Source organism: Vespula pensylvanica, chromosome 3, assembly GCF_014466175.1.
Source record: "Vespula pensylvanica isolate Volc-1 chromosome 3, ASM1446617v1, whole genome shotgun sequence".
In the NCBI taxonomy this organism is placed as follows: Eukaryota; Metazoa; Arthropoda; class Insecta; order Hymenoptera; family Vespidae; genus Vespula; species Vespula pensylvanica.
The window spans coordinates 11,445,805-11,472,945 of NC_057687.1; the positions used below are offsets into that span (position 1 = coordinate 11,445,805).

Consider the following 27,141-nt stretch of genomic DNA (forward strand, 5'->3'; position numbering starts at 1 on the left):
AATCGTGCGTTCCGGTCTTTAGATGCGGCAGAAGAGTCGTCTCGATGCGATAAGGTGCGGCTTCAACGGGGACGATCCTATATAGGTATGTTATAAGAAGCTTCCATTTCTTCTCTCCGGCATTTCCTCTTCTTCACGGTCGAACGAGACGCGAGTTGAAACTGTTTCGCGAGTATAAACTTTATTTTCTTTCTATCCAAGCGTATATGAAAATTTCATTGAATTTCGTACACGGAGGAAAGGGGAGAGAGAAAAGTGAAATCAAACTCGTTTCGCCTTCTATTCGAATAGAGAATAAAGCGTAGAATATTCTCTAACGGAGTAAGTATGTATAACGTAGGCGTGTCTACGTAACGTCGTAACTTTTTCTGCATTCCTCGTGTTTAGCATCTTTATGCGTTCGGTTTATTACAATGCAGCTCGAGCATTCTTTGGATCCTCTTGCCTCTTCTTTCCTCTTTCATTTTCTCAGCGAGAAAATGATATCTCTCTGTTTTATGGCCGATAGGGGAAGAATAGAAAAAGGGGGCGAGGTAGAGAGGGAGGGAGGGAGGGGAGGAGATGAAAAAAAAAAAAAAGAAAAAGAAAAAGAAACGACGAAACAGAGATACGTGTACGTTATACGTGCACGGACAACACTACTATCGTCAAACGAAGTAGCTTCTTATTCGTTCGCTTCGACTGCAGCTGCGTTTATCAACGATCGACGCTTGAAAAGTACTTTTTCGTTTATTTTTCATCTCTATCTCTCTATCTATCTCTCTCTCTCTTTTCCATCTCATTAACCCCCATCCATATATTTTATTTTCCTTTCTACCTCCGCCCATCCCTTTCGACGCCCTTTTAACTTTCCGATACCCTGCAGAGAATAGAAGAAGAAGACGAAGAAGATGAAGAAGAAGAAGTGGAGAAAAAAAAGAAGAAAAGGAAAGGAATCAAAGCTCGCGCAGCATCCGTCTTGCTCGATAGCATCTCATCCACTTCCGGAGTCCCTTCCCCCTCTCCCCCTTTTTTTCTCTTTGCTCCTCGCGATTATCGTTCGTCTTGAGTTCCACGCGTGCGTACGTCCGCACTAAAGTGTGTGGGCTCGAAAAGAAAGAATGAAAGAATGAAAGAATGAAAGAGAGAAAGAGAGAGAAAAAAACGGGATATCGTAATTCCTTCCACGACGATTCGACGCCTCTGTTCGTCCTAACGCCCACGCGTTGCTCGACGTGCTCTTATGCAAGCAGATAATACATCTGCGTTGAGAAGAGAGAGAGAGAGAGGAGGGAGGGACGGAGAGAAGTAGAAAAAGAAAGAAGAAAGTATATGAATCGTGACGGGGAAAACAACGTACGAGATGAGTCCGAGCAATGCGATATTCGGTTTCTTCTTATTGGCCTTCCGATCGTTTAACGAGAGATAACAGGAGTCGTTTTAAGAGATAAAAATGAATGCGTAACGTTGAAAAAGTCCCGTTGGAAAATTGGAAATCCATATAAACGTCGATATCACGGGTGATTCTCATAAACGGATTGGTTCGTGCTCGTGGTTTGAAATTCGTCGAAATTATCGCGAAAATTTCGTGGGTAAACAGAGGGTGAAAATGGTGAACGGAAACGCGGCCGACGTAGGAAAGATGAGAAGGAGAGAGAGAGAGAGAGAGAGAGAGAGAGAGAGAGGGAGGGGGGTGTACGGATAAAGCGGAGAAAAATAGGAGGTAGTTTGCGGGTGTGCGCGTGTACGAAGCGCGCACACGTGTCGACTACAAAGAGCATTTGGAAGACGAGTAAGAATCGCCCCTGTCATGCCAGAAGCGCTAATCTAGTTTTACCCTCGAGGGAAAAACGTGGCCCTGACGTACCGGGCCACCATCGGCTTCGAGAGAGGGTAACGTATCACTGCTGGAAATGGCGATGCCTCGCAGTTGGACAAGCCGGAAAAGAGAATCGTTCCCGTAGAGACGAACGTAACCGGAATGTTTCGGGTAATTTCATCGAGCCGTATCTACATATTCCCCTCTATAAAACCGTTAAATCTCATGTAAGATCATTCACATCTTGGTTTCCAATCGAACGAAGTAGAAAGGAAAGAAAGAAAGAAAGAAAGAAAGAAAGAAAGAAAGAAAGAAAGAAAAGAGAGAATAAAAAAGGTGGAAGAGCACGAGCGCTCGTATCGTTCGAAGAGCGTAAAAATAGAAGGGAGAAAATAGTCGAGTGGCCGGTCGGTCGGATCTTAGCCGATCGAAGTCGTGGCACGAGCGAAGGTGGCTCTCAAAGAGCACGAATTTAATCGAAGAGATTGGGCCTGTGCGCAACGATCATTAGTCATCTTCTCGCCCTCCGGCGAGGAAGTAAAAACAGGAGAGTACCGATCGCCACACGATTTTACGATCTCGAATCTCGCTGCGTCTCACCGGCAGCTGCCTTTAAATCCGTACGTGGTACTACCTTCTGGCCTGGCTTACCTCAAAGCCACGTACCAGAGATCAGCGTCCTTCTCCGCTGCCGATGTTGCTGTTGCTTCGGCTTCGGAGAAATCTCGGCCCCGAGAAAGCAAATAAGGAGCTCGACGTCGCGTGAATTTAAGGAAACCGGGTTTCTGCCGAGTATCAAACTGGTATATGTGCGCGTACGTACATACGTATCCATACGCTCGCCTTCCTTTTTTCGCGTTGGGCAATAACGTACGATCAGACTCCGTTTTCATTTCCTCGCAAAGATCTCTTTTTATCTTATTTATTTCCTCAAGCGTCAAAGTCGGATCTCGCCTCGCAGAAATGTATATTCTCGTTTATCGTCGGGATCTCCTATAAAATTCAACGTAAATTTTACGTAATTTCGTTCACGTCCAATTTTATATTTATTTCCGTTTCTATAATCCGTTCTGTTTTTCTATTAAGCGTAGGATTTTAGTCAAGTTAAACTACGTAAGAAAGGATGGTTGGACTCCGTTCGACGATCCGTCTACCTTTCTTTCTTTCTTTCTTTCTTTCTTTCTTTCTTTCTTTCTTTCGTTCTTTCCTTCTTCCCTCGAGTCGAAAGACGAGTTTCTTGATCCTTTGCTTTGAAGCTCGACGGTGATTAATCGTCCTCTTTTTCGATGACCTCTCTTCGAGCGCATTTCACGGCACGTTTTTTAATCGGCCGAGTTGCGAGCCACCCTCTCGAAGCGTATCCAGGAAAAAGGAAAAATCTTTTTCGATCGTCCGATCTTGCGCGATTTAATTAAACGAAATCTTTTCGCGTACGGGCTCGGCTTATGTAATTTTATTTTTGGAAGCGGCAACGCGCCCCAGCCGCAAAATTCTGAGAAGCGAAGGTGCAACGAGAGCCGCTTTAAATAACCGCCTATCGATATACGAGTGGTAATCGAACCCGAAATTATTATACACCGGTCCAGTTCTCGCCTTGGTGCGCCTAAGGCATAAAAACGTCAGAGCTGAATAATCCGAGACAAGAATGCTTATAAGTTACAGCTACGTGTATATCGTACGTATACGTATTACCTGTTATTTGTCATTTCTTCTTTCATTTCTTTTTCTCGTTTCCTTTTTAAATCCTACGCGCTATATTCTAAAATGTACGAATATGAGCGAATCTACGGTTCCATTCCCCGTGTCATCCAAAGTCGAGGAAATGAGATCGGGAAAAGAAGGGGCAGCAACCGGCAGGTAGACGAAGGATTAGGAGAAAATATTCCAGGGCCGAATCGAATACGAACGTGCCGTCTCTCGCTCTCTCTTTTTCCAACAACCGCATGCCTTCGAAATAAAGAAATAGATGCTGGGAGCAGAGAGGAGAGGGATAAAAAAGGAGGATGGAACGATCCGACAGATTTACGAAGAAACATGTCGAAGCAGCGGTTCGATCGAAAATCGGGCACCTCTTTTAACGAGACGAATTTATCTCGGAATCTCCTCGCGTCAAAGTCCTCGCTCCCGAATATCGTTTTACTTTTTATCGCGTAGTACTTTTCGTATCGCGCCAACGAAAGAATCTTTCGTTGGAACGACGAGGAAGATTTTTTCTCGAAATAAATGATAAATTTATAATTGGTTTATTAGAGGCGTAGAGAAATCGTAGAACGAGCACACTCGTTCGGAGCAATTTGCTCGTTTTGCATTAGTTCTCGGTCGGTCACGCAGATGATAGATATAATTCAATTTAGCATGTTTGCCGATCGTAACTCATCGTGTTACGCGTGGTTAATATCGACTCTGATTAAGATTAATCGTCGAATGATTTATAGACGAGCTTTAAACGTCCGACGAACTCGCGGAACATTGGAAACGGACCTTTAACTTTTCTCGTTTGCCTTTTCCACTTCCACCTACTTCTTCTACGCCTCCACGACGGTTCCGTTTATCGTTTCATTAGCATTCACGATCAGCGTCCGTTTCACGCGGACGAGAATCAAGGAGCTCGTTTATTTTCGCTAATTAATTCCAATTTATCGGCACCGATAGAACGTAGTAACGCCTCGTGCGTGCTGGAATCTTCTTCTCGGGATTTCTAACGATTTATTTTCCGCGGACGATATCTTTACTAGGATCCGTGTCATTCTCCCCACTCCGAGCACCTTTTCCACCCACAGTCTCTCTCCTCTCTCTCTCTCTCTCTCTCTCTCTCTCTCTCTCTCTGTCTCTCTCTCGCTCGCTCCTTATTCTCGACGTTGCTCCGAAAGAACGCTTCCATTACGTCGTCTTTCGCCGATATCGCGGAAACACTCTGCTTGGTTCGCTCGTAAATTTGATATTCCCACATCGACGCGCTTTTCTTACGTATTATCATCTTCGTTCCCTAGAGATAGAGAAGCCTGAATCAAATTCTTCGAAATACGCCGACGAGTCGCTGGGAGCTTCGCTAATTATCAACTTCTTCTTCTCCTCGTGAATATTTTACTAATCGAGAAAGTTGTTGCTGCGACAAGGACGAGATAGAAGGAGAACGTTAAGAAAATATAGACCGTACTTGGGAAATCTTTCTTGACAAAAGAAAGGAAAAGAAAAGAAAAGAAAAGAGAAAATAGAGGAAGGAGAAAAGAAAAAGAGAGAAGCTACGGCGGGATACTACACATGGACGATAAAAATACAAGGCCATTCAAATTCGAGCTCTAGGAACGTACGAGGGTGCGCTAAAGGGAGGACAATGGAACGTGTCCAAACACTCTCTACACACTTGTGTCATATTTTTCGAGGGATACGCTTGTTTTTCTACGCTAATCCAAAATCGTAACTATCATCCTCGGACTTTCCTTGAAATTCCAAAGCTCTCTCTCTCTCTCTCTCTATCTCTGTCTGCAGTACACGTCGATACAATGGAATATCCACTCAAGGTCTTGCGCAAACATTTTTACACAGAGAACGACGCACAAGGATAGGGATTTTCACACGTGAATTTTTACATTTCACGGGTACTACAGCTACTAACGGAAAGAGAGAAAGAGAGATCCAGTCGTTTCCTCTTCTCTCTTTTTCTCCCTCTCTCTCTCTCTCTCTCTCTCTCTCGGACATACGTGGGAATTATAGGAGCGTATTATATCGGTCGGTGGACACGGCATGGGTGGCAGTCGATGCTTTTTCCGAGGGTGGACGAAAGAACGTAGCGATGGACGAGAGAGGAAGGGAGAGGAGGACAATGGACTTCCTAGGGTGCGTTCGCACCTCGAACCGACCGTTTCTGGTCGATTCCACACCTCTTTCAGACCGTGGAATTCCCTTAACGTCCTTTAACGCCCGAAGGCACCGACGTTCACCAGAGAATATCCGAACCGTAGATTCCTACAACACGTGGGACCAATACACTTGGTTTTGTACTTGGACAAAAAGGCAGAGTTTCTCTCCCTTTCGACTCCCTTTTCCCCTCTCCTCCCTTTTCGAGCACATTTCGAAATTCAGTGTAAAAACTAGAAGGGGAAACATCGCATTCGATACGCTATCCTTCCGAGAGAAGAAACGCTTTCCCGTATATCTGAAAACAGTTTTATCGTTCCTCTTTATGATCTACCGACTTTATCTCTCTATGGTTAGACGGAGAGAAAGAAAGAGATAGGGGAAGGGGGAAGAAGAACTGATGGATGTAATGCCAACGGTGGAACACGAGATAGAAATGTATATTTTGCGATCTATTTGCGAGATAGATACTTACGTTCCGTTGCATCGTCTGGAAAATGATCGTAAAAGTTTAGATCCCTTCCCTCCATCGCACCCCCCGTTCCCATCTCGACGCTTTCCTAAGAAATCTTCGTAGAGAGTAATTTCATATCTTTTACTTTTCTCTGCGGAGGAGCCAAAGAGGAGAAGTAAGTGGATAAAAGATGAACGAAGACGGATGCAGCCAAGGCGAATTTTCGCTCGCAGGCGTATCGATCGAGATCCGATCGTGAATGAGAGAGGAAAAGAAAAGAAAAGAAAAGAAAAGAAAAGAAAAGAAAAGAAAGAAAGAAAGAAAGAGAAGTAAAAGTAAAAGCAAAAGAGAAAGAGATGGAAGTAGTAGAGATCGACGGAGAGAAACCTGGCGTTTCTGACTTCTCCATGTTGTCGAGAGTTCGATCACGAGGAAGACCACCGTGCTCGAAACGACGTCGGCAAAGCATGCGGTTGCAGCTACGGCATTTGTCATGGAGATCGTACTTATTAGCATCTTGAAAAGAGGTGGACGACGGAGAAAGAGAGTTGCAGGACCTCCCATCTATAGCAAACTCTTTCTCTCTGTCTCTCTGTTTTCTCTTTCGCTCGCTCTCTAACGCACGATGTCACTCGTAAAGAGATCGGATTATTCCCAAAGGGCAGGTCTTTCCCCTCCCTCTTCATTACCGATACGTCACGTTTGAAATCTTTAATAACGTATTCACGCGAAGCACGCTCGTCTACTACTGTCAAAAACACGTTGCTGCGTTTCGAATCGAAATCGTAATGAAAGAGCGAGAGAAAAATAGAGAGAAAAATAAGGGGGGAGAGAGAGAGAGAGAGAGAGAGAGAGAGAGAGAGAGAGAGAGAGAGAGAGAGAATGCGCTCGACGTACAGAGAAAATTGCTTCTTTAAAAGGTTCATAATGGCCGGGTCTACGAAGGAGAGATCGATCATCCAGAACGAATGCAACTGGGGAAACAAAAAGGAGAAGAAAGAGGAGAGAAAAAATAGGGAGGTTGAGATTTGATAAAATAGAAATAGGTAAGACAAATAGGTAAGATCGTTCGATCGCGATCGTTGGGAATGAGGAAGGTAAAGGATTGAAATGACGAGTAAGGGAGTAAAAAATTGTAATATCCTTGGACGATCTTCGCCGAGAACTTTGGGATTATCGATCGGCTTTAGTTTCCAGCGTGTTACGTTCGGAAAGGCAAGGCAGAAAGAAGTTAAAGTCGGCTTTCCAGAAGAACAGATTCGCAGCCCGGGAGTATAGACGATAGAGAGATCCATCCGTCCAGCTCGCTCTTTCTTTCTTCGTTGCTTAGTTCTCTTCGAGATACTTACACTCTAACACGGGTGGTCCTGGCGTTTTGTCTCAACGATGGTGTGCGTGTCTGCGCGTAGAGAAACGCGCGCACGAACGTTACGCGCCGACGCCTACGCGACCGAGACGAGCACGCATCCTTACACGAGCCTTTACGTATCCTACGTAAGCTGCACACCACGCGCTGACCCTTCTTCTTGTTCTTCTTCTTCTTCTTTTTCTTCTTCTTCTTCTTTTGCTTCTTTTTGCTCTTGATCGTCGTCGTTACCGGTCATCGGCGTTGTTCCCGATATTCGTTCGACGTCTCATCCCAAACGTCACTTTTCTCCTACACGAGGATCGAAAATGCTCGACGAACGACAAAGGACAGCCAGAGAGAAAGAGAGAGAGAGAGAGAGAGAGAGAGAGAGAGAGAGAGAGAGAGAGAGGAGACCTCGTCATCTTCGTTATCTCCTCTAATAACGACGGAAATCTCATAACATTCTTATGAGAATGCCTTTGAGAGCCCGTGTTACTTTATAATTTAATAAGGTAATTGGACGAGAGAGAAAGAAGGAAAGAAAGGTACGTTCAAAAGAGTACGTTCCTCCAAGCGGAAAGTATCGGAGGAAAGTATCGAGAAGAGTACTCCAAGAGAGGATATACCACCATCTCTGTCCTTGTTATCCACGTTGAAGCACACGCTTCCACTTCTTCCGTTACTTTTCTATAGGGCAAACAGAGAAAGAGAAACTCGTTCGCTCGCGATCACCGAAATCGGCGTCTTTGAAGATCCTTTAGTCGCTTTTTACCTTCGTCATCCTGACTTTGAGATCTTCCTACGAGTTCGAGATCGTGACACCGGTAACGATCGTACGAGTTCTTATTCGGCATTAACTCTCTTGTATACTGGATCGTTCCAAGACCGGTAGAGAGGGCAAGCCACCTCGTAATTTTGCCATTTCATCCGATCGACAGAGAGAGGGAGAGAGTGACCTCTCCTTCCACGCTCGTTTTAAAATTAATTCGCCTCCTAGAGAGTTCGATCTGTCACGTTGGTAATCGTACGCGTTTAAATAACTAAGTAATTACTGCCCGTGACACATGCTCCCTTTCTCTCTCATACCCACACATACACACACACATTTTTTTTTATCCCATCCCCTTCTCTCTTCTTTAAAAGAAAATATGTCGGATCTCACCGAGAGGGTCGAGGACTAAGCTCCCTTAGGAGACAACGTAAGCAAAAAACGTTTATCTCCCTAGCCCAGACCCGTACGGTCGAATTAAACTTAACGCATAGCACGACAAACTTTTAAACGCATCTTACGTATATGGTGGTTCAACGATTTGATCTACAAATAATGGGGTTATCCTACTAATTCGGAACGACGAGGTTTTCCTTTTTCTTTTCGACTTAATTGGCAATTAAATGCGAAGCATCGATCTCGAACGTGACGAACGCGTGGCACCGGTTTCGAGAGCGAGAGGAAACGAGAAAAAAGGAAAAAGATCATATATATATATATATATATATATATATATATATATATAGAGAGAGAGAGAGAGAGAGAGAGAGAGAGAGAGAAAACGATTTCGCATTCGATCTTCGAAGGTGCGTCGATTATTAATGACCGATAGCTCGTGGTATGCCGGTCCTCGATCTTATCGCCGAGCCGTAAGCGGCACCTACGCCTCGCGAGTTTCTCTCCTATCGGGGCGTATCACCGGGTCACTCGTCGTTCCTCCGGGTAACACGCATCGTTGAAATCGACCGATCGAATCGGACGTACTCCCTTCGACTCGTTTCTCTCCACCATCTTTCTCTTCCTTTTTCTTAACTTTTAACGTAGTCGATGATAGGTACTGCGTATTAGTATAACCGTGTATGTAGAAACATGAGTACGTATGCGCGGCTGCTTGGCGATCGATGTAACCGCACGAACGTGATTCTTTTTCCTTTCATTAAACGAGGAAAGAATGTTGAAATCTCAAACGCGTACGCTCGAAAGTATTATTTTTAAATAAAGAAATTACATTGAAAGTTCGTTCGAGAAGAAGTTGATACAACTTCGAAGAGGTTATTTCGACGAGTGGGACAAGTGCCACTTGTGAGTCCCAACCAGCTTCTCTCTCTTTTTCATCCTACTGACGTTTTGTTGAATAAATGTCTCAATGAAAAATATATTCAGAAGGAAACCTCCTCTGTCTCCGAACTTTCCGTGGTAGAAGAAGAAACACGTCGCGCATCGTCCGACGTGTCGAGGTGAGAAAATAAACAAGGAGAAGTCGCTTTTGGCCTCCCCGTTCGAGGGGCTTCGGATTTTTGTTTATTTTTCCTCGTCTTCGCCCTCTCCTGGGATCCTTACGAGTATCCTGTAGGAAAAGAAACCAAATCGGAGAGGGAAAAAAGATAGAAGATAGGGTTGTTTGCCGACGTACTCGGTTGGACCACACGCACCAAGCTTCATTGCGAATCCCTTGTAGCAAAGTTTTTCAGGATATTGTCGACCAGGTACTCTCTCTCTCTTTTTTTTGTCAACGGAGAGAGAAAGACCTTCCTATTCGTCGTCAGTATCGATCGACTTTTATTCGTCCAGAGAAAGCAATTTCGACGTTTTCGGTCATCCGCGAGCGTGAAACTTAACAACTCGAGGAATTGCTCTTTCTTATCTCATCTCGTTCGAGAACTCGACTCTCTCCGAGATGTTTTCTTTTTCTTGACACACTTCCTCTCTATCTTTTTTGTAATGTTCTTTTTTGAAATAGAGAAATAAAAGTGATGGATACTTTTAACCGAGTCTTATGACTCGAAACAGTCGTAAGAAAGCGCGGAGGCCGAATAGAAGAGCGTAGACAATTAATCCTCGGTTTCTACCAGGCAACCACTCGCCTTTTTCCTCCCGTCGTTTCTCTTCATTATGTAGCGAGCACGAAAAGACGAGTGGTAGACAAGTCGGAAGAAGAGGAGAGAAGAGGAAGAAGAAGAAAAAGAAGAAGAAAAAAAAGAAGAAAACGACGACCTACAGGCCTACCTAGAAGCCAGCAACCAGTAAGAATTCCTGTTCCCTCATTCGTGGCCACGTGATTAAGCGGTCAATCTGTGAGCGAGACAATGCGACGTCCCACCCGGCCAATTTATCGAACACCCACGATTCCCCCTCGTGCTCGACGTGAGTCGTGTAAAGATAAGGTACGAGTCAAGGTCACAACCTCTCTCCCATTCACATCCCTTTACCTTAATATATTCGTCGAACGAATTTATTTCAAGCCGACGGTACGAGTACGCTCTAAAAGTTTTTCGATAGATCAAAGTTTGACCGTGCGACGGCGTAAAGCTCCGTGCGTTCAACCTCTAATTACTCAGTGGTTGTCGCTCGGTTGAGCATTTAATAACGCTAGATTATCACGGTTCCGTAAACTCCAACGAACGCGTTCTCGTCGGGATCGATATTAAGATCGAAGATCGTAACTCGTAGCACGCTCTTTAAAACATCCATGATACGTCGTAAAATCAAGGTTCGCGGAGTATGTACGAGCCTCCCTCTGGCGCGTCCAACATCCCTTAAACTTTCCATCCGAGTCGCGAAATTTTCCCTCTCCTCTCCTCTCTCCCTCTCCCTCTCTCTCTCTCTCTCTCTCTCTCTCTCTCTCTCTCTGGCAAGTTTCTAACCTCGTCGGTTTGAAAACTCGGAAGATCTTTAGCTCGTAACCCAGGAAAAGTTTTTCGCAAAGCATGGATCATCGGGTACTCGCGTTTATCTTCCTTATATTCCTATTTTCTCTTCTTTGTTTCTGAAGGATTTTCCGCTTCTTATAGAATCCATAGTTTTTTCTTCGATTCGTTCGACTCTGCGATTATATTAGATTGGATTATCATCGAATCAAGCAGGTCTATAGTCTAAACGTTAACTTCAACAATTTAGTTAACGCCGAGTGCTATTTTTTCACGGAGCCAACAACGTAAACCATCCAAGACGTCTATCCAAAGACACTCTAGGCAGTTTCCAAGTTTCCTAGTTACCGGTTACCTTCTTACTTCCTTATTTCACCTCGAGCCGTTCCATTCTTTTCTTCGTTCTCGCGAGTCCACCAGTTTACCGAACCCGAGACTCGAGCCAACGAGAGTTTCATTTCATTACTCTTCACGGTTGGTTCTTACTTCGAGACTTACCTTCTATTTCTTTCTTTACACTCGTATCTCGAACTTTAGGGAGTCAAACTTCTTTCTTCGACGGCCATTCTCTCTGTCTATCGCGAAAAAAGAGAAGGGGATAACAAGTTCGAAATTAACAGACCAACTTTTCAACGTAATTTCCTCTATACTCTTTTTCCGACTCTTTTCCTCGCCTCTTCCCACTCCCTCCCTCCCTCTCACTCTCTTTCTCTCTCTCTCTCTCTCTCTCTCTCTCTCTCTCTCTCTTTTCATTTTTCTTTTCGATACATCCAGTTAGCGTAGTTTCGTCGGAAAACATTTTTACGGATCGAAATATACATTGGATTCGTCGCTTTTAACTATGATACATTCGGAATGACCCAATATATCTTTTCCGCGTTTAAGTGACCAAAAGAGAGAGAGAGAGAGGCGGCAGACGATGTTAACGCACCGTGACACTGTTCCGGCTCGTCACGCGCACCGATGCTATTGGTTCTGCCTCGTCGAATACGCGGCTGTTCCGCTCGTTGAATATTGTTTTACAATTGTAAAAAACTTTGTTTCATTGTCCCCGACGTTGACGGGATTTTTCCGTGGAATAAGTGCAAAAGACAATATAAAACGGAAACAATAGGAGAAGGAGGAGAAGAAGAAGAAGAAGAAAAAAGAAAGAAAGAAGGGTAAAAAATATTGAGAGATGATTCAAGAGGTCTTTGAAATTCAGCTTTGCGATAGATCGATCCTCGTCTCGAACGGGTCACGTACGCGATCGCGAAACAGCCTCACGTACGCGTTGCCAAAGAAAAACGAGCCTCGAGTATCTATTGACTGTTAGCTCGGCGAAGACACGACGTTCGTCGAGTTCACGGCGATCGACTAAACTTTTTCGATTTCGAATCGACTCCGCGGCGTACGCTTCGCGCCGAATAGCGATTATCCAGAGCGACGGTCCAGATAGAGCCACCAAAAAATCTCGCCTCCTTCGGTCTTCTCTCTTCTTCGTTTTTCTTCTTTTCTTTTTTTTTTCTTTCTTTTTTTTTTTTCATTGATCCCCTTTTACGTCGCTCTCGCACCTTTGCTGTACCAGCTCGAGAGCGTTACGTGGATCGAGATCCAATTACTCGATTCTCGATCGTGCTCCAAGATCGAAGGCCTCGAAGGCTCCTCGAGGGTTATCTTCGAGTAGTCGATTTTTTACGTGCTTCTTCTTCGTGCAAAAGTCGAATAAAAAAAAAGTCGGAAAGCTCGGATACACGCTGGATTGCGATTGACGCGGTAAATAGGACGAAAGGAAAAAAAAAAAAAACGTGAAGAGAAGAAAGGAAAGAGTAAAAGAAAGAGAGAAAGGAAACAGAGAAGAAAGAATCGTTCGTCCGACGCGTTAAACGATAGAACGCGTTATCGATGTCGATAGTAGAGGAACGATAATCTCGAAAGAAGAATCACAGGCGGTGAGGTGCGAAGCCGGTCGGTCGTAAAGACGCATCGATTCGCGTGGGCGTGAACAAATTCGATGACACTCCTACGAGGACGGCGGCGCTCGCTAAGCGACTTTCTAAGCCTTCGAAGCTTATCTAAATGGACATGGCACGGGTATTATCGGGTGGTCCCGCTCCGTCCCAAGACGCGCGAATCAAGCGAACCTATGCCGACAAGCATTGCCGTTTTTCGATGCTTTCTCTTTGTCGACGCGTCGATCTATTATACCACGCCAAGTCAAACCACCTCGGTGGATATTAAAAATCTACGAAGGAAGTCTACGTTGACTAACGAACGAATCTCGTCGCGATTATATTCTATAGACTCTTTCAAAGTTATCCGCGAAGAGAAGTAGCCGACAAGCAAATACTATTAAATACCGTTATGATGGTCCTGCTAATGATACAGGTATTCCTTCCGAAGATTTGTCGATGTACGATATTAAACGAGTAAGTGGCATAGATAAGTGTCGGAGTATCATCTCTTCTTTTCCTTTTCTCTTCTTCTTTCATTCCTTTTCTTCTTCTTTTTTTCTTACGAAATAAGACTACGGATACGAGGCGAATGATAAACGCGCTAATGAGAGAGAAAATGTTTCTGATTAAAACGTCGAGAACCATCGATACTCGTGGAAGCGAGGAATAAGAGAGGAAGTGCGAGAGACCGAGGATAGAGAAAAGCATTTTCTTCTGGAGGAGTAGAATCGCGGAGAGAAGAGGTGGAGATGCCCGATAATAACGTGGCAACGCACTCTCACAACTATTTCTCTTTCCTCCTCCTCCTCCTCCTCCTCCTCCTCCTCCTCCTCCTCCTCCTCCACCTCTTCCTTCTCCTCTTTCTCCTCCTTCTTCGTCGAATGGACCACCTGGTCTGCCGGTTAATTTCGACGAAGGCGATCTTTGCGGAACGAAGGAGGAAACGAGAAGAAGAAGAAGAAGACGGGTCCGACCGACTAGAGGGAAGCTTTATTTTCGTCTCGACGGCGAGTCGATCGTTGAAGCTGTCCAACGAGGAGGAAAAGGTGAAAACGAAGGAATCCTCTCGCACTTTATCTCGTTTAGAGTTTGAATTCCAAACAGTGCTAAAGGAATAGACAACGAACGCGGAAGAGCTCGAGACGATTATACAGCCGAGTGTTATCGTCGGATCTAGAAGTCGAAAGTTCGAAACTTTAGAACTAGAAAGGAAAACAGCTCGAGGAAGAGAGAGAGAGAGAGAGAGAGAGAGAGAGAGAAAGATAGAGAGAGAGAGGAGAAATGTAGAAGGCACGTCGTTTAAACGGAAAGCCGGCATGGCACGGCACAGCACGGCACGGCACAGCACCGCACGGCACGTCCATGGTAAGACGAGTTCTACGCCGTGGTCGTTTCTAAAAGGCGATGCCAAGGAGAGACCATTTAAGGGAATCCTGGGCAAAGGTGCCGGCGAGCTCGTCGATCCCTCAGTCGATCCCTCAGTCGACTGGTTTCGAACTCTTCTACTCGTTTCATCGGGACGCGGAACATTCGGTCCTTCCGTCGGATCGTTCGGTCTTGCAAATCACAAATCGAGCCGCTCTGGAGGGGAGGAGGGTGCGGAAAAGAAGGGAGAGAGAGAGAGAGAGGCGCAAAAATGCGCGAGTGGACGAATAAGATGAGCGAGACGACGGACCAAGACGAAGAAGTTGGATCGAGCGAGTACGCAAGAGCGAACGAACGCGAGTATGCGGTCGCCGTTTATTTCGGGACGACCGAGGACGCCTCTTTTCCTTTCTCTCTTCCTCCCTATCTTCGTTTCTCTCTCTCTCTCTCTCTCTCTCTCTTTCTCTTTCTCTCTTTCTCTCTCTGCTCTTATGGACCGCAGAAAACTCGTTATTGTTGTTGTTGTTGACGTTGGCACCACAGCGTGGGCCGATCTTCGAGACTTAACACCGTCGACGGTTAATGACTTTGAAGTTAGGACGCTTCCTGTCCGGCGCGATACTTCGAAAGAGAGAGAGAGGGAGAGAGAAAGAGAGAGAGAGAGAGAGAGAGAGAGAGAAAGGGTGCGAGAAAAGGAACGTAACGAGATCGTCGGTGCATCCATAAATCGTCAAGTTGGCTCGGCTTCTTCTTCTCTCATGGCGAGGGTATTAGGCTGGCGCGAAACTCTCTCTCGTAGGATTTAATATGTGCTTTTTGATAGCGAGGGTTGAACGGGCGGGCAGGCAGACGGGCTATGGGATAAACGTTCGAGGGATCGATCAATGTCGCTTTTAAGATATTCGCGTCAAGAATATATCCTGGAGAAAAAGTACGTTCGCTCATCGTCCAGCGTAAACCGCGACGACCGCATGAATAATCGTCGCGAAAGTAAAGACATTCTCTTTAAGCTAACGACACGTGTAAACGATATTTTATTTCGATTATTCATTATGCTAAACGGTGCGTTGTAAAACGGCGGACCGCTCGAAGGTAAGAAAGAGGCGAGGGAACGAATATAACGACTTCGAATGGGTTACCAACCGGTGGAAATAAATGTTTCGAGAGGATACGATCCTGCTTGCGGTTTCCAAGTTGTCGGCATTGGGACGAAGTAGTAGAGAGAATCCTAACCTAGAAATCCGTCTGCTAGAGTATTCCTAAATGGAATAACTACGGTATAAGAGGATGACTCGCGAGCACCTGCTCTCGGAGTAAGTACAAAAAAAAAAAAAAGGGAAAAAAAGAAAAAGAAAAAGAAAAGAAGAGGAAAGAACCGCGCGCGACGGAGAGCTCGTCTTCTTCTCCTAAGAAGAACTAGCAACGTTCGATGGTGTGCGCAAACGTGCCGGTACACTCGAGACATCGTGCTTCATGGCAGACCGCGTGGCAGCTCTTGGATTTATTTATACGACCTCGTGCGTACTCGCATAGCTACGCACACGGCTGCGGAGAAAAGTACGTAAGCGCGGTGGTACACTCCGAGCAACCTCCGTTGCTCTCGAGCCAACCGATTCGAAGCAAAACGCATAGGCGCGCGTCAACCGCAGGAAACACGAAACGAGAGACTACCGTCCTTTTCTAACGACCAACGTCCCGTGAAACGCTTCTTTGAGCTTCTACCAATGGCGATACGCGAAAGCCGGCGCTTCTCTTGCCAACTCGGATTTCAACGAACAAAAAAGCTCGATCGCTTCTCGATATGCGTCTACTTATAGATAGAATATGAAAAGAACTGGTATATGAATGGTCTTCGATAGTTTCGACGATAAACGGCTTTGAAAAAAAAAAAAAAAAAAGAAAATTATATACTTTGTTTCGTCTATCTACATGTCTTGGAAATCTTAAACTTCCCGTCCATCGTTCTTCTATCGTGTAACGCGACTCTAAACAACGATAAAAGAGGTATCGCGTTTAAGACGATTAATTTCTTCGAAACTGTATCGTACCACCCGGAAGTTCCAGCTGGTCGTACCATTAGAAATATTCGTTTATCGCTTTAGGCTTTCTAAAGCGAGCGGTATGTTTTTCGAACGTTCGAACGCTCACAATCGCATCGCGATCGAACTGTTTTTCTCTAATTGCTCCGGCGTTCGAGAAAAAAAAAACGAAGCAAAACAAAAACAAAAGAAAACGCAATAACGAAAAATAACCCGGAAAAAATATGGAACGAAATGATAAAAAACAAAAAAAGAAAAAAAATAGAATAAATAATAAATAAAACTCGACTCGCGAAACGGAGCATCGGTGTTCATCGGCGATATTAAAAAATCGTTGCGTATATATTTTTCTTCCTTTTCTCTCTTCTCTTTCCCCCTTTTTTTTTTTTCGCTGGCATGTCCATTCGAAAAATCAATCGATCAGAAATAAACAAGAGTACGTTAACGAGCTAGCGTATACGTTTGCGCGGTTGTTTAAAGCAGGCAAAGCGTTGGTCGTAGTCATCGTCGTACGATGTTTAACGGGTCGAACGGTCTTACGCTTGGTGACACGCGTGCACGCATTTCACGGAGAGCTCCTTTCCTAACAGGGTGCGCAAAACGTGACGGATTCGCTCGTTGCTTTTCTCCTTTCGTCGCTTCGTCGAATCCGAAGTGGGCCGTGCGTATGAACGAAGCTAATTCATCGATCTATACATAAACCTATGTGAAATTCCATTAAATTTTTCAAACGCGAAACCGATGGAATTAACTCGTCGTAGAATATTATGCTACTATTACATGCGTAGTACTTGTACAATAAAATATTACTGAAAGGTGTAGAGAATGTGAGACTGAAAAAGAGAGAGAGAGAGACAGATACATGGACCATTCAGTAGGCCGTTCGCGACAAAGTTTCATTCACGCAGAGCGAGCAACAGCCGAAGAATAATCGCCGGTGGATTCGAAACGAGAAGGGAGGGTTGCTATTCGCGGTACCAAAAGGATGCCTCCGTCGTTCCTGCGAGAGAATCCGATGTTCCGTGGCAAGAAAAAGAGGCGGCGAAGAGAGAAAACGATCTATCATGCGGATTCCAGGGGCATTCTCTCTCTTTCTCTTTCTCTATCTCCTCATGTTGCTCCTTCGTGTCTCTTCGTGCTCCCTTTTGCATCTTGAAGGGTAAAGGACGACGAAGGTAGAAGAAAGAATAAAACAAAAAGAAGAAGAAGAAGAAGAAGAAGAAGAAGAAGAAGAGAGGAAGAATCGGTCGCAGAGAACAAGTAGCCTGCAGAGTTGATATATAAACCTTTTATAAAGGAAACGGAGACGGTGAACATACACGCACACACATGTATATATATATATATGTGTGTGTGTGTGTGTGTGTGTGTGTGTATACTTATAGCTACAGGGTGACCCATTACAATCCGTAAAAAAATATATTTCGTTATATCGGACAAGAGAAAAAATACCAAATGTAGTATTTAAAAGAATTTAAAAATCTTTTGATTCGAAAGCGACACGGTCGCGCTGGTAAAATTTCGAAAAGACGACGGCGAAGCCCTCGAGCCGCCCGACAAGAAGTGTCCAATTTAAAATGTAAATTGCGTCGGATATTTGGCGTATCGCTAAGCGCGCTCGCGCACCGACGAAATGGCCACGAAATTAAAACGTAATTTAATTTGAGTCTCTTTCCCTCCCACTCTTTCTCTCTCTCTCTCTCTCTCTCTCTCTCTCTCTCTCTCACTTGCTCGTTCGTTCGTTCGTTCGTTCGTTCGTTTGAGCTTTTTCACCCTTCTCAGTAACCCCTTCTTCTTCTCCGTCTTCTTTTCCTAATTCTCGTACCGGATCACTACCAGGATCCCTTCCTCTTTTTATCTCTCTCTCTCTCTCTCTCTCTCTCTTTCTCTCTCTGTCTCTCTCTGTCTGTCTCTCCATCTCGAGAAAAGCCTTTTCACTCCTTTTTCTAAGTGGATTTTAGAACGTGGATTATCGTTCTCACGGGACATGGCGCGAGCTCTCGCTTCTTCCTGCTTTCAAGAGAGAGAGAGAGAGAGAGAGAGAGAGAGAGAGAGAGAGAGAGAGAGAGAGAGAGAGAGAGAGAGAGAGAGAGAGAGAGAGAGAGAGAGAGAGAGAGAGAGGTAGAGAAGAAACGCGAGATTCTTTTGGTTTTCGTGTCGAGCCGGGAAACGAGATTTCGTGAGTGGAAAGTTATTTAAAGATAACCGCTTTTAATCTTCGCGTTCGCAGGATATCAAGGGCAATTTTATCCGGCGTTATAATTAGATGCATTACTTGGTATAATAAGGGCTTTGAACCGAGGGAGAGGGAGTGGGAGGGGGTGGGTAGGGGCTAGAGCCGTAGGACGTTTTAGAACGTTCGAGATGAAATTGCTGATGCGTGGAATCGCGTTATCGGATGGTAATATCGTCGGGTCGTAAACGCGACTCTCATCTCCACCTCGTCATCTTCTCGCCGAGTAGTAGGTAAGTACTTGGTTACTTTCTTCGAAACGAAATTTTTTGAACGTTTTGTCTCATTCTCATTCTTTCTCATTTTCTTTATCAACAAAAAATTATTCAATCCTTATCGAGTGGATTACACCAAAGTGACTACGAGCGGAGAACGACTATCTTTTTTTGTCGGTTTTATCAGAAAGAAAAAGGAACAGAAGTAGTCCGAGGAGCAAGTAAAATTTCTTAACGCGTATGTGTTTGAATAAAATTTATCGATCGTCGTGTTATAAGTTGCCTCGTTATCTCGATCTTTTCCCATGGATCGTAATCAACCGTAATCGGCGACTCGTATTGTTGCGCTTTAATAAATAAGCAAACTAACGGCTCGCTTGTATTTTTTTCTTCGTTCTAATTCTTAACGACGTATGATTGCATTATCTCGCTGATATACTTAACATTGCTTTTAGAATATCGATAAAGGAGAAAGAAAATTTGTAAACGTCTTTCTTCCCTCGACAGTTATCCATCGAATCTCGTTCTTCTCTTTATTTGTTTCAAAGAGCAACGAATGGTGTACGTAGCTAGGTAGATCCCCTTTCCATTTTCTCCTCCCGCGAACCAACTCACCCTCTTATTCGCGGGAGGAACAACAGCAGCAGCAGTAGCAGCAACAGCAGCACGGTAAGTACTCGCCGGCATCACCATAGCGACCGGTTAATTGGAGAAGGATTCCCGTAATAAAATCGTCGAGTGTCCCCGTCCGGCGATGCGGAAGAAATCCGGGGCCATCCAAGTTTTTCGCGGTAGGGCGAGACGAAGAATTTCAATGGCCGTGAAACGAACGTCTCTGGTGCTTTTGGACTTGGACGCTAGCTAGGTCACAGTTGGAAAAAGGTAAAACAAAGAAGAAGAAGAAGAAGAAGAAGAAGAAGAAGAAGAAGAAGAGGAAGAGGAAAAAGAAAATAAGAAAGAAAAGGGAAAGGAAAAATAAAAGTAAGAGAAACGGGAAACTGTCTCAAGGGAAAGTCCTTGAAGTGAACGAAGAGAATCGGAAATGACGCGAGAGAGAAGGATCAACGAAGCGTGTTTCTCTTTCCGTCGTGAAACAAGAAGGACGGAAGGAAAAAGTAGGAAGAGGAAAAAGGGTAGGTGAGTTCGAAACACGTACGTGCACGTACACGTACCTACGTAAGTACGTCCGTACGTACGTACGTACGTACGCACGCGTACAACGCGGTACTCGCGCATAAACGTGCCCCCCGAGAATATAACTCATTGCGGTAAACGGCCGCCACAGCAGGCCGCGTCAAATTAACGCCCGAGCCTCGAGAAACGAGAGACTCGCGCGACGTACCGAGCCAGCTCAGACGTCGTTCGAACTTCCTCCATTCTTCTTCTCCTTTACCTTCATTCTCCTTCTTCGTCCTACTCCGTTTAGTTGCCAATTGAAAATTCATAAAAATCTGCTCGACCGAAAGCAATTATTTTCTTATAAAAAATATCCGTAGGGTATACGACGTCCATAATTTTTAATTCGTTTCTCGCTTTCTTTATTTTCATTTTCTTCTTCTCATTCTCTTTCTCTTTCTTTTCTCCTTTTTCGATTTTTCTATTTTTATTTTCCTTAACCAAACGAAAAATTCTCCAAGCAAGTGCCTCTACAGCTGCAGGCGCATACATACCCACTCGGTTCTCTCGCTCGATTCTCGCGGCAAGAGAAATTATACGATTCGCGTGGCCACGTATCAATTAACGTAACGAAACGCGGCTACCCTTTTTCTGTTTTCCTTTTTTTCTTTTTGTTTTCGTTCGACTTGGAGAACGAGTCAATCGTCGATACGAGAGAGAGAGAGAGAGAGAGAGAGAGAGAGAAAGAGAGAAGTTTTTCGAGTCGTAACAGGCCGCCTCGAGTTTCGGCGCTCGACGGCTATCACGTTCCGATGCAATTTCTCCACGGCGGAGAAATTAATTAACACGCCGGTACCGCCTAATTAACGACGTTATCGACCGGTCCGAAATGGTTCGTTCTCGTATATTCGTCGCACGATCGTTTCTTTCCTCAGTGTTTCACCAAACTCGAAAGTTTTGCAAGACGAAAATGTGCCGATAACGAGGCAGAAGGTGCGAGTTACAAAGTGGAAAAACTTCAACGGTTGACCCTGAAGACCCTAAATCGCTTCTCGTCACGAAACGTTAATAGCTATTCTACATTCGCTTTCTCCATTATGTACTCTCTCTCTCTCTCTCTCTCTCTCTTCTTCAAATCGTACATTTTGGTAGCATTCGTTATCCGATTTTTCTCGTCGCATTAACGATAACCGAACGCTCTGAAAGGAATCTCTTATCGAAGAGCATTTACGCGTATAATGTGCATCGATACACAGTGAATCCGTGATACCTATCTCGAAGGAAATCGAAAAAGTCTCTAGTTGAAAGCAATATCTCTTACGATATTATACCAGTCCACTCTACTTACGATAGTCCTAAACGAGTCTAGATTGTAAATATACCAGCACGGTATATTAATAAAAGCGACACTCCCGTAAATACAGCATACGGAGTGTTGGACCGTATTTATGTCGGCCATAGATGTTAATTAGTCGCTTAACGTACACACGTATGTATGTACCGAACGGACGTACCAACGTACAGGCTGTTAATGCGAGGAACGAATAGATGGAACGCTTTCTTTTTCTTTCTTCCTTCCTTCCTTCTTTTTTCTTGTTTCTTTTTCGTTTTAGCGATTGAATACGTCCTGTTATTCCAAACCGATATATAATTTTCTTGGCTTTTCTAAAAAGTTTCTCTAGAAATGTTACAGCAAGTTTGACCTAACTCGTGCCAGATCAAAGACGCAAAGACGAATAACTCGAAAGAGGAACTCGAAAGAGGTAGATACCTTTGTCGAACGCGTCGAACGATCGAGCAAACACGACGAGTGCCAAAGCTTGCGTTTAGATCGGTTAAGCGACATCGTTGACCAACAAGTTGGCAAACAAAATGGACAGCGTCAAAGGGTGCTCGCAACGTGTTGCGTCCACTTCCACCGACGACGGTCTCGTCACGTAACGAACGAACGAACGAACGAACGAACGAACGACCGGTGGCGAACGTTCCTCCGGTATATAATTAATTGCTCGTCCGTTACGAACTCGTTACTTCGATTCGTGTTACGATATTACGGTGAACGTGCTTCACTCGGTAATTAATCATTTCCCTAGCGCTACATTTGCAGATACTTTGAAGCGTACAATTTTGCTCACGTATACCCTATATGCGTCGTGTATAGCTACAGAATAAAACAGAAAAAGAAAAGGAAAAGAATCTGGAAGATAAAAAATTCGATTTAATCTCTAAAAAACGCAGGCATCTCGCTATCGAGCACCAACTCGATCGAGAATAAAGAGAATTTTTTACAAGCGTATACGCACCGAGCAACGTTAATGGAGATCCACTGTGTTTTCCAACGGAATAACTCGCGAATAGCGTACGAGTAATAACGGAAAAGAAAAAGAAGAAAAAAAAAGGAAAGGAAGAGAGAGGAAGAAAGGAAGAAAAGCGAAATAAAGACAAAAATAGAAAAATGAAAAACATATTTACAAGGACGTCTCGTTCGGGACACTTTCCGCGATGTATCGTATCGCGCGTAACATACGCGAACGAAAACGAGCGACGTTTCACGGATGGTCGACCGCGTTGAATCGGCAGGAAAGCCGATTTCGAGGAGCGACGATTACCGAGCTTTCCCATCGATCCCAAAATACCGTACCGTTTTTCCCGTTGGTGCTATACCAAATTTTGTAATATCCGAGAGAATTCGAGGCGGCTCGAGTTGAAAACAAATCGCTCGTCCCTTCGAAAACGTTTTATTAGCGTGCCCTCCCCTTCGTTATTCCGAATTAATATCGAGCTTTCAACGCTCGCGCAAGCTCGTAGAGGCGGTATTTATTTTTTATTTCTTTCTATACTTTTTGTTTTTCCTTCCTCTTGTTTTTTTCATTTACGTTATTTCTCTTGTTATTCGACGTGTTTCGCAAAATAATACGAGAAAAGGGAGGTACAAGGGAAAAGAGCGAAGGAGGGAAAGAAGAAGGAAAAAGTACGTGCGCGCGCAATTAATTTCGATGAAAGGCCAACGCGTTATCGCACCTTTTACATCGATGCAGCAACCCCTTTCTCTCGATCATCGTTCTCTTCTTCGCGCGTATATACTCGGGCGTCCGAGCGAGCAAGAAACGAAGAAACGAGCGAGCGAGCGAGCGAGCGAGCGAACGAGCGACCCCAAAAGAACGCGTCGCGTATTCGCACGCGTGCGGATCGCGGTCGGCGCGCGAAAGGGGCCGTCCCTTATCGATTCGAAACGATTTTAGAGGGTGGTTTTACCCCTCGACGTTTTTGATTTCGGCACGCAGCCTCCGAACGAAAAGGAGAGCGAGAGAGTGAGAGAAGGGGCAGGGAGAGAGGGAGGATAACGCTTCGCCGCTTCGAATTAAGGGGTGAAGCCGAAGGAAGGGCTGCTTTCCCTCGAGGCTCGATCGTCGACGTAGACGAGGATGGAAAGATGCGAAACTGGAAAGTACGAGAGAAGGAACGAAGAGAGGGTGGAAGATCGAGTCGGACTCGTCTGTTTCGTGTTTATTTTTTACATCTCGAAATCCCGACGAGAAGACACACCCCCGTGCAATCCCTCGCTGCCCGATCAAATTCAATGAATATGCCTCCGATAAGTCCACAAAGAAACGCCGAGAGAAAACGATCTCCTCTCTTTCCTCTTTATACGTACATACGTTTCATACGTATTTATCTCGTTCGACGTCGACGAACGGAAATTATTTATTTCGCGAGCTACCGACCGACCGACCGATCAATCCGAAATCTGTACGGTCCTCGAAAGTTTTCGAGCGAAAGAAAAATAGAGAAAAACGGAGAAGGAGATCGATCGACCGAATGAGTCTTCTATTTACCGTTTAATAAATAAACGAATACGCGTACGCGAAACAAAGCCGGGAAACTGGTTCGGAATTGGTAACTCGGGCGTAGTATCGCATTGGATAGTACGGCTATCCAGTTTAACCAGCCGCATTCGTCTCGGTATCTAAACTCGGTTATCGGATTAAATAAATCCTTATCGGGGGCGGCCAAGGAAAAGGAGAGAGGGAGAGGGAGAAGGAAGGAAGGTTGAGAAAAAGGACGGAGAACGCAGACCGAGGCCGTGTCTCGCATTCTCCGACGGTCGAGCGTAACGCGCGAGCGGAGATAATCGTCGCGTACGATCCTCGACTCGGAGGCAGGAACGCACCTTTCGACTTCCCTTCCTCTCTCGGTTCCCAGCCCTTTCGCTCGAATCGCTCTCGGATGTCAAACATTTTGACCTCCCACGCAGGCGATAGCGACTTCGCGGTGTCGTTTAGCGACACGGGACGCTCAAACGAGAACCCGCCCATTTCGAATTCTCTCGTCTCGGTTGGTCCATTTCGTTCCAATTACGAGCTGGTATCGGACTAACAAAGTAACGATCTATCGGGTATCAAAGAGAAAAGTCGGATCGACGTTTAATTTCCGGGGAGACGAGCGAGAGAACGGGATTCGTTATTAACCGAGGGGGGAGGGGGAGGGTAAAAAATATGTCGCGTCGGTTTGTAAATCGTAATGAAATCCGTGAGCCGACCGACCTTTGCACTCGTTGGCGTCCCTCGCAGTGGCCCTGGCCCAGGGTCGGTCGAAGTGGAACGGCCGACACCTCTCGCAATCTCTACCGGCGGTGTTGTGCTTGCACTCGCAGACGACCTCGCCGTCCTTGCCGGGGATGCACCTTGCCGCGTGGCCGTTGCACTTGCACCTGCCGCCCACGGCAAAGTCCGAGACGGCGTAGTGATGCGCGAGGGTCCCGGTACCGACGACGTTCGAGCCACCGAGATTACTGGAGATCGTGGTGGTCGTGGTCGTGCCGATGGTGCTGGTGCTCCCTGTCACGGCGACGAAGCTCATGTCCTGGGCGACGTCGAGCGCGTCGTTCGATTGCATTTCGCGCGACGCGATCACCTGATGGGAATGGATCGAGGGTAGAGCGGTGACGAAACCGTCGACTCCGTGCAAGAGATTGCTCTTTTGATTCTTCAGTCTCTCCTCGCGTTCCCTCTCGCGTTCTCTCTCGCGTTTCGCGAGCTCCTCAACGCCGAGGCCTACGTGCTCGTCGACGACTCCCAATTGGGAGACCTGATCCTGACTGGGCTGCTGCGGCATATGCAATCTGTTGAAGACGACCCTGACGTCGGTCGCGGTCACCCAGTCCTGGAGAACCGGAGAATTGTCGAAGTCGGCCGCGGATGGGCGGCCCTCTAGGGTGCTGAAGGCTATCCGACCGACCGGTCCTAGACCGTCGCCTCCGGTATAACGATGACTGTCCGTGCATCTTGCCTCCTGCTCGTTCGCCTTCGTGATCGTCGCCCTGTTTGGCCTACCGTAGACCCGCCGGCACTGGGACGAGTAGAACTGAAAGGGCTGCCAGGTCTTCCCGTAGTCCATCGACTTGTAAATGGCGATCGAGTCGGGCTTGGCAGCGCGCGGACAGAACTGTAGGCTTACGTAGGTCAGCTCGTACTTTTTGCCGAGCGACAGGGTGAGCGTGACGTTGTCCGGCGGCGCGGAGAAGCTTTGCGACGTGACGAGGGGCTCGCTGCGCCAGCACGTCACGTTGTTCGGGTTGTTCAGGTCGGTCAGATAGCTAGCCGGGAATCGCCGCCGAGGCGTACTGTCGTCGCAAATGTGACACTGCCCGATACCGATCGATCCACCGGCTTGCTCGTTTACGTCGCAATATCTCGTAGGACCTCCGCTGCCACAGGTCGAGGAGGCCTCGACCGCCGCACCGAACGCGGCGTTCACGAAATCCGGGATGCACCTTCTCGGCCTGTCCTCGTCGTAACATGGATCAGAAGGGTTTTGTTGGCTGGAGAACATCTTTGCGTAAATCTCTCCACCGGCGGTGGAACTCCTCGTTTGGACCAACACCAGGCCGCACAGAGCGGCTAGGATCCACGAGGATCCTATCGAAAGTATCGACATTATTTATCCTTTGTTTTCTTCCCCTTTCGATTTTACGAAGAATCGGGAGGATCCTCTCTCTCTCTCTCTCTCTCTCTCTCTCTCTCTCTCTCTCTCTCTCTCTTTCTCTCTCCCTCTCTCTCTCTCTTTCTCTTTCTTTCTCTTTCTCTCTCAATGTCTCTTACCGCGGAGCCCTTTCAGGCACCCCGAACTCTGACCCCTTTGCAAAAGGGAGGGAAACGAGAGGGAAGGAAATGACGTCGAACCCTTTTCTCTGCTCTCTAGTTCTCTTTCTATCCCACACACCTTTCCTTTACATCCTTCTCATCGTTGTCGTCGTCGTCATCGTCGTCGTCGCCGTCGTCATCGTCGTCGTCATCGTCGTCGTCGTCGTCGTCGTCGTCGTCGTCGTCATCGACGTCGTCATCGTCGTCATATCGACGCTTTTAGATAAGATCCTCGGTTCCTTCTCTCTCTCTCTCTCTCCTTCTTCCTTCTCAGGCCCCCTCGCGTGACCAAAAAACAGTTTCAGGTTCGTACATGGAAGAGGATCTCTCAAAAAGTAACAAAAGGAAACCGTATATCCCCTTCGCCAATGAAAACTTTGCCTCGAAAAAAGAACCGAAAAGTTTTCTTCTCTTTAGGTGTACCCCGTGCAAGAGTACAATCGCTTCGATAGCTTCATTACTGATCAGTCCGATATCCTGCAAACGATCATATAGAATCTTTCTCGATGGGGGCAGCGATCAGCCGATGTAAGAAAGTTACAGCGAGAAAAGGGGATTGAATCGCGGAACACGACGCGCTACTCCGACGCGAAAAATGACAAGGAGAGAAAAAAACAACCCTGACTTCGTGGCGGCTCGCCGCTAACTGAGCCGCCGTCCTCGCGCGATGCACGTCCGAACTGCTCGGAGTCCCTCTCTCGCTCTAAACCCTCCCCACCCCTTTCCACTATCTATTTCTCTCTCTCCCCCTCTCTCTTTCTCTCTCTCTCTCTCTCTCTCTCTCTCTCGCGCTCTCTCACTCTCTCGCACACGTAGACGCTCGTTCCAACTCCGTTCTTCGGTGCTCGTCGACCACCCTACTCGTCCAATCCAACTACGTGCTCTCTCCCCACCACTCGAGAACGCGTCCGTGGATCCTCCGGATCCAGAAGGATGCTGCGTGGTAGCGCACGCAGCAGAAACCTGCGGAAACGAACGGATGGATCGTCTATGGGAAGGGGG

At 46.0% G+C, this 27,141-nt stretch overlaps 1 protein-coding gene across 4 annotated transcripts in view; it reads right to left on the minus strand.

Moving 5' to 3' along the window:
• The window catches only part of LOC122628150 (netrin-1-like), a 107,366-nt gene extending 80,511 nt beyond the window's left edge, over window positions 1-26,855 (minus strand). For all 4 annotated transcript variants that reach the window (XR_006326986.1, XR_006326985.1, XR_006326984.1 and 1 more), the window contains exon 1: window positions 24,541-26,855. Coding sequence is in view for 1 of the 4 variants with exons in the window: in XM_043810104.1 (XP_043666039.1) it covers window positions 24,541-25,933 (1,393 nt within the window). In the remaining 3 variants the exon portion in view is untranslated. The remainder of the gene's footprint in view (window positions 1-24,540) is intronic.
• Between the last annotated feature and the right edge of the window lie 286 nt (window positions 26,856-27,141).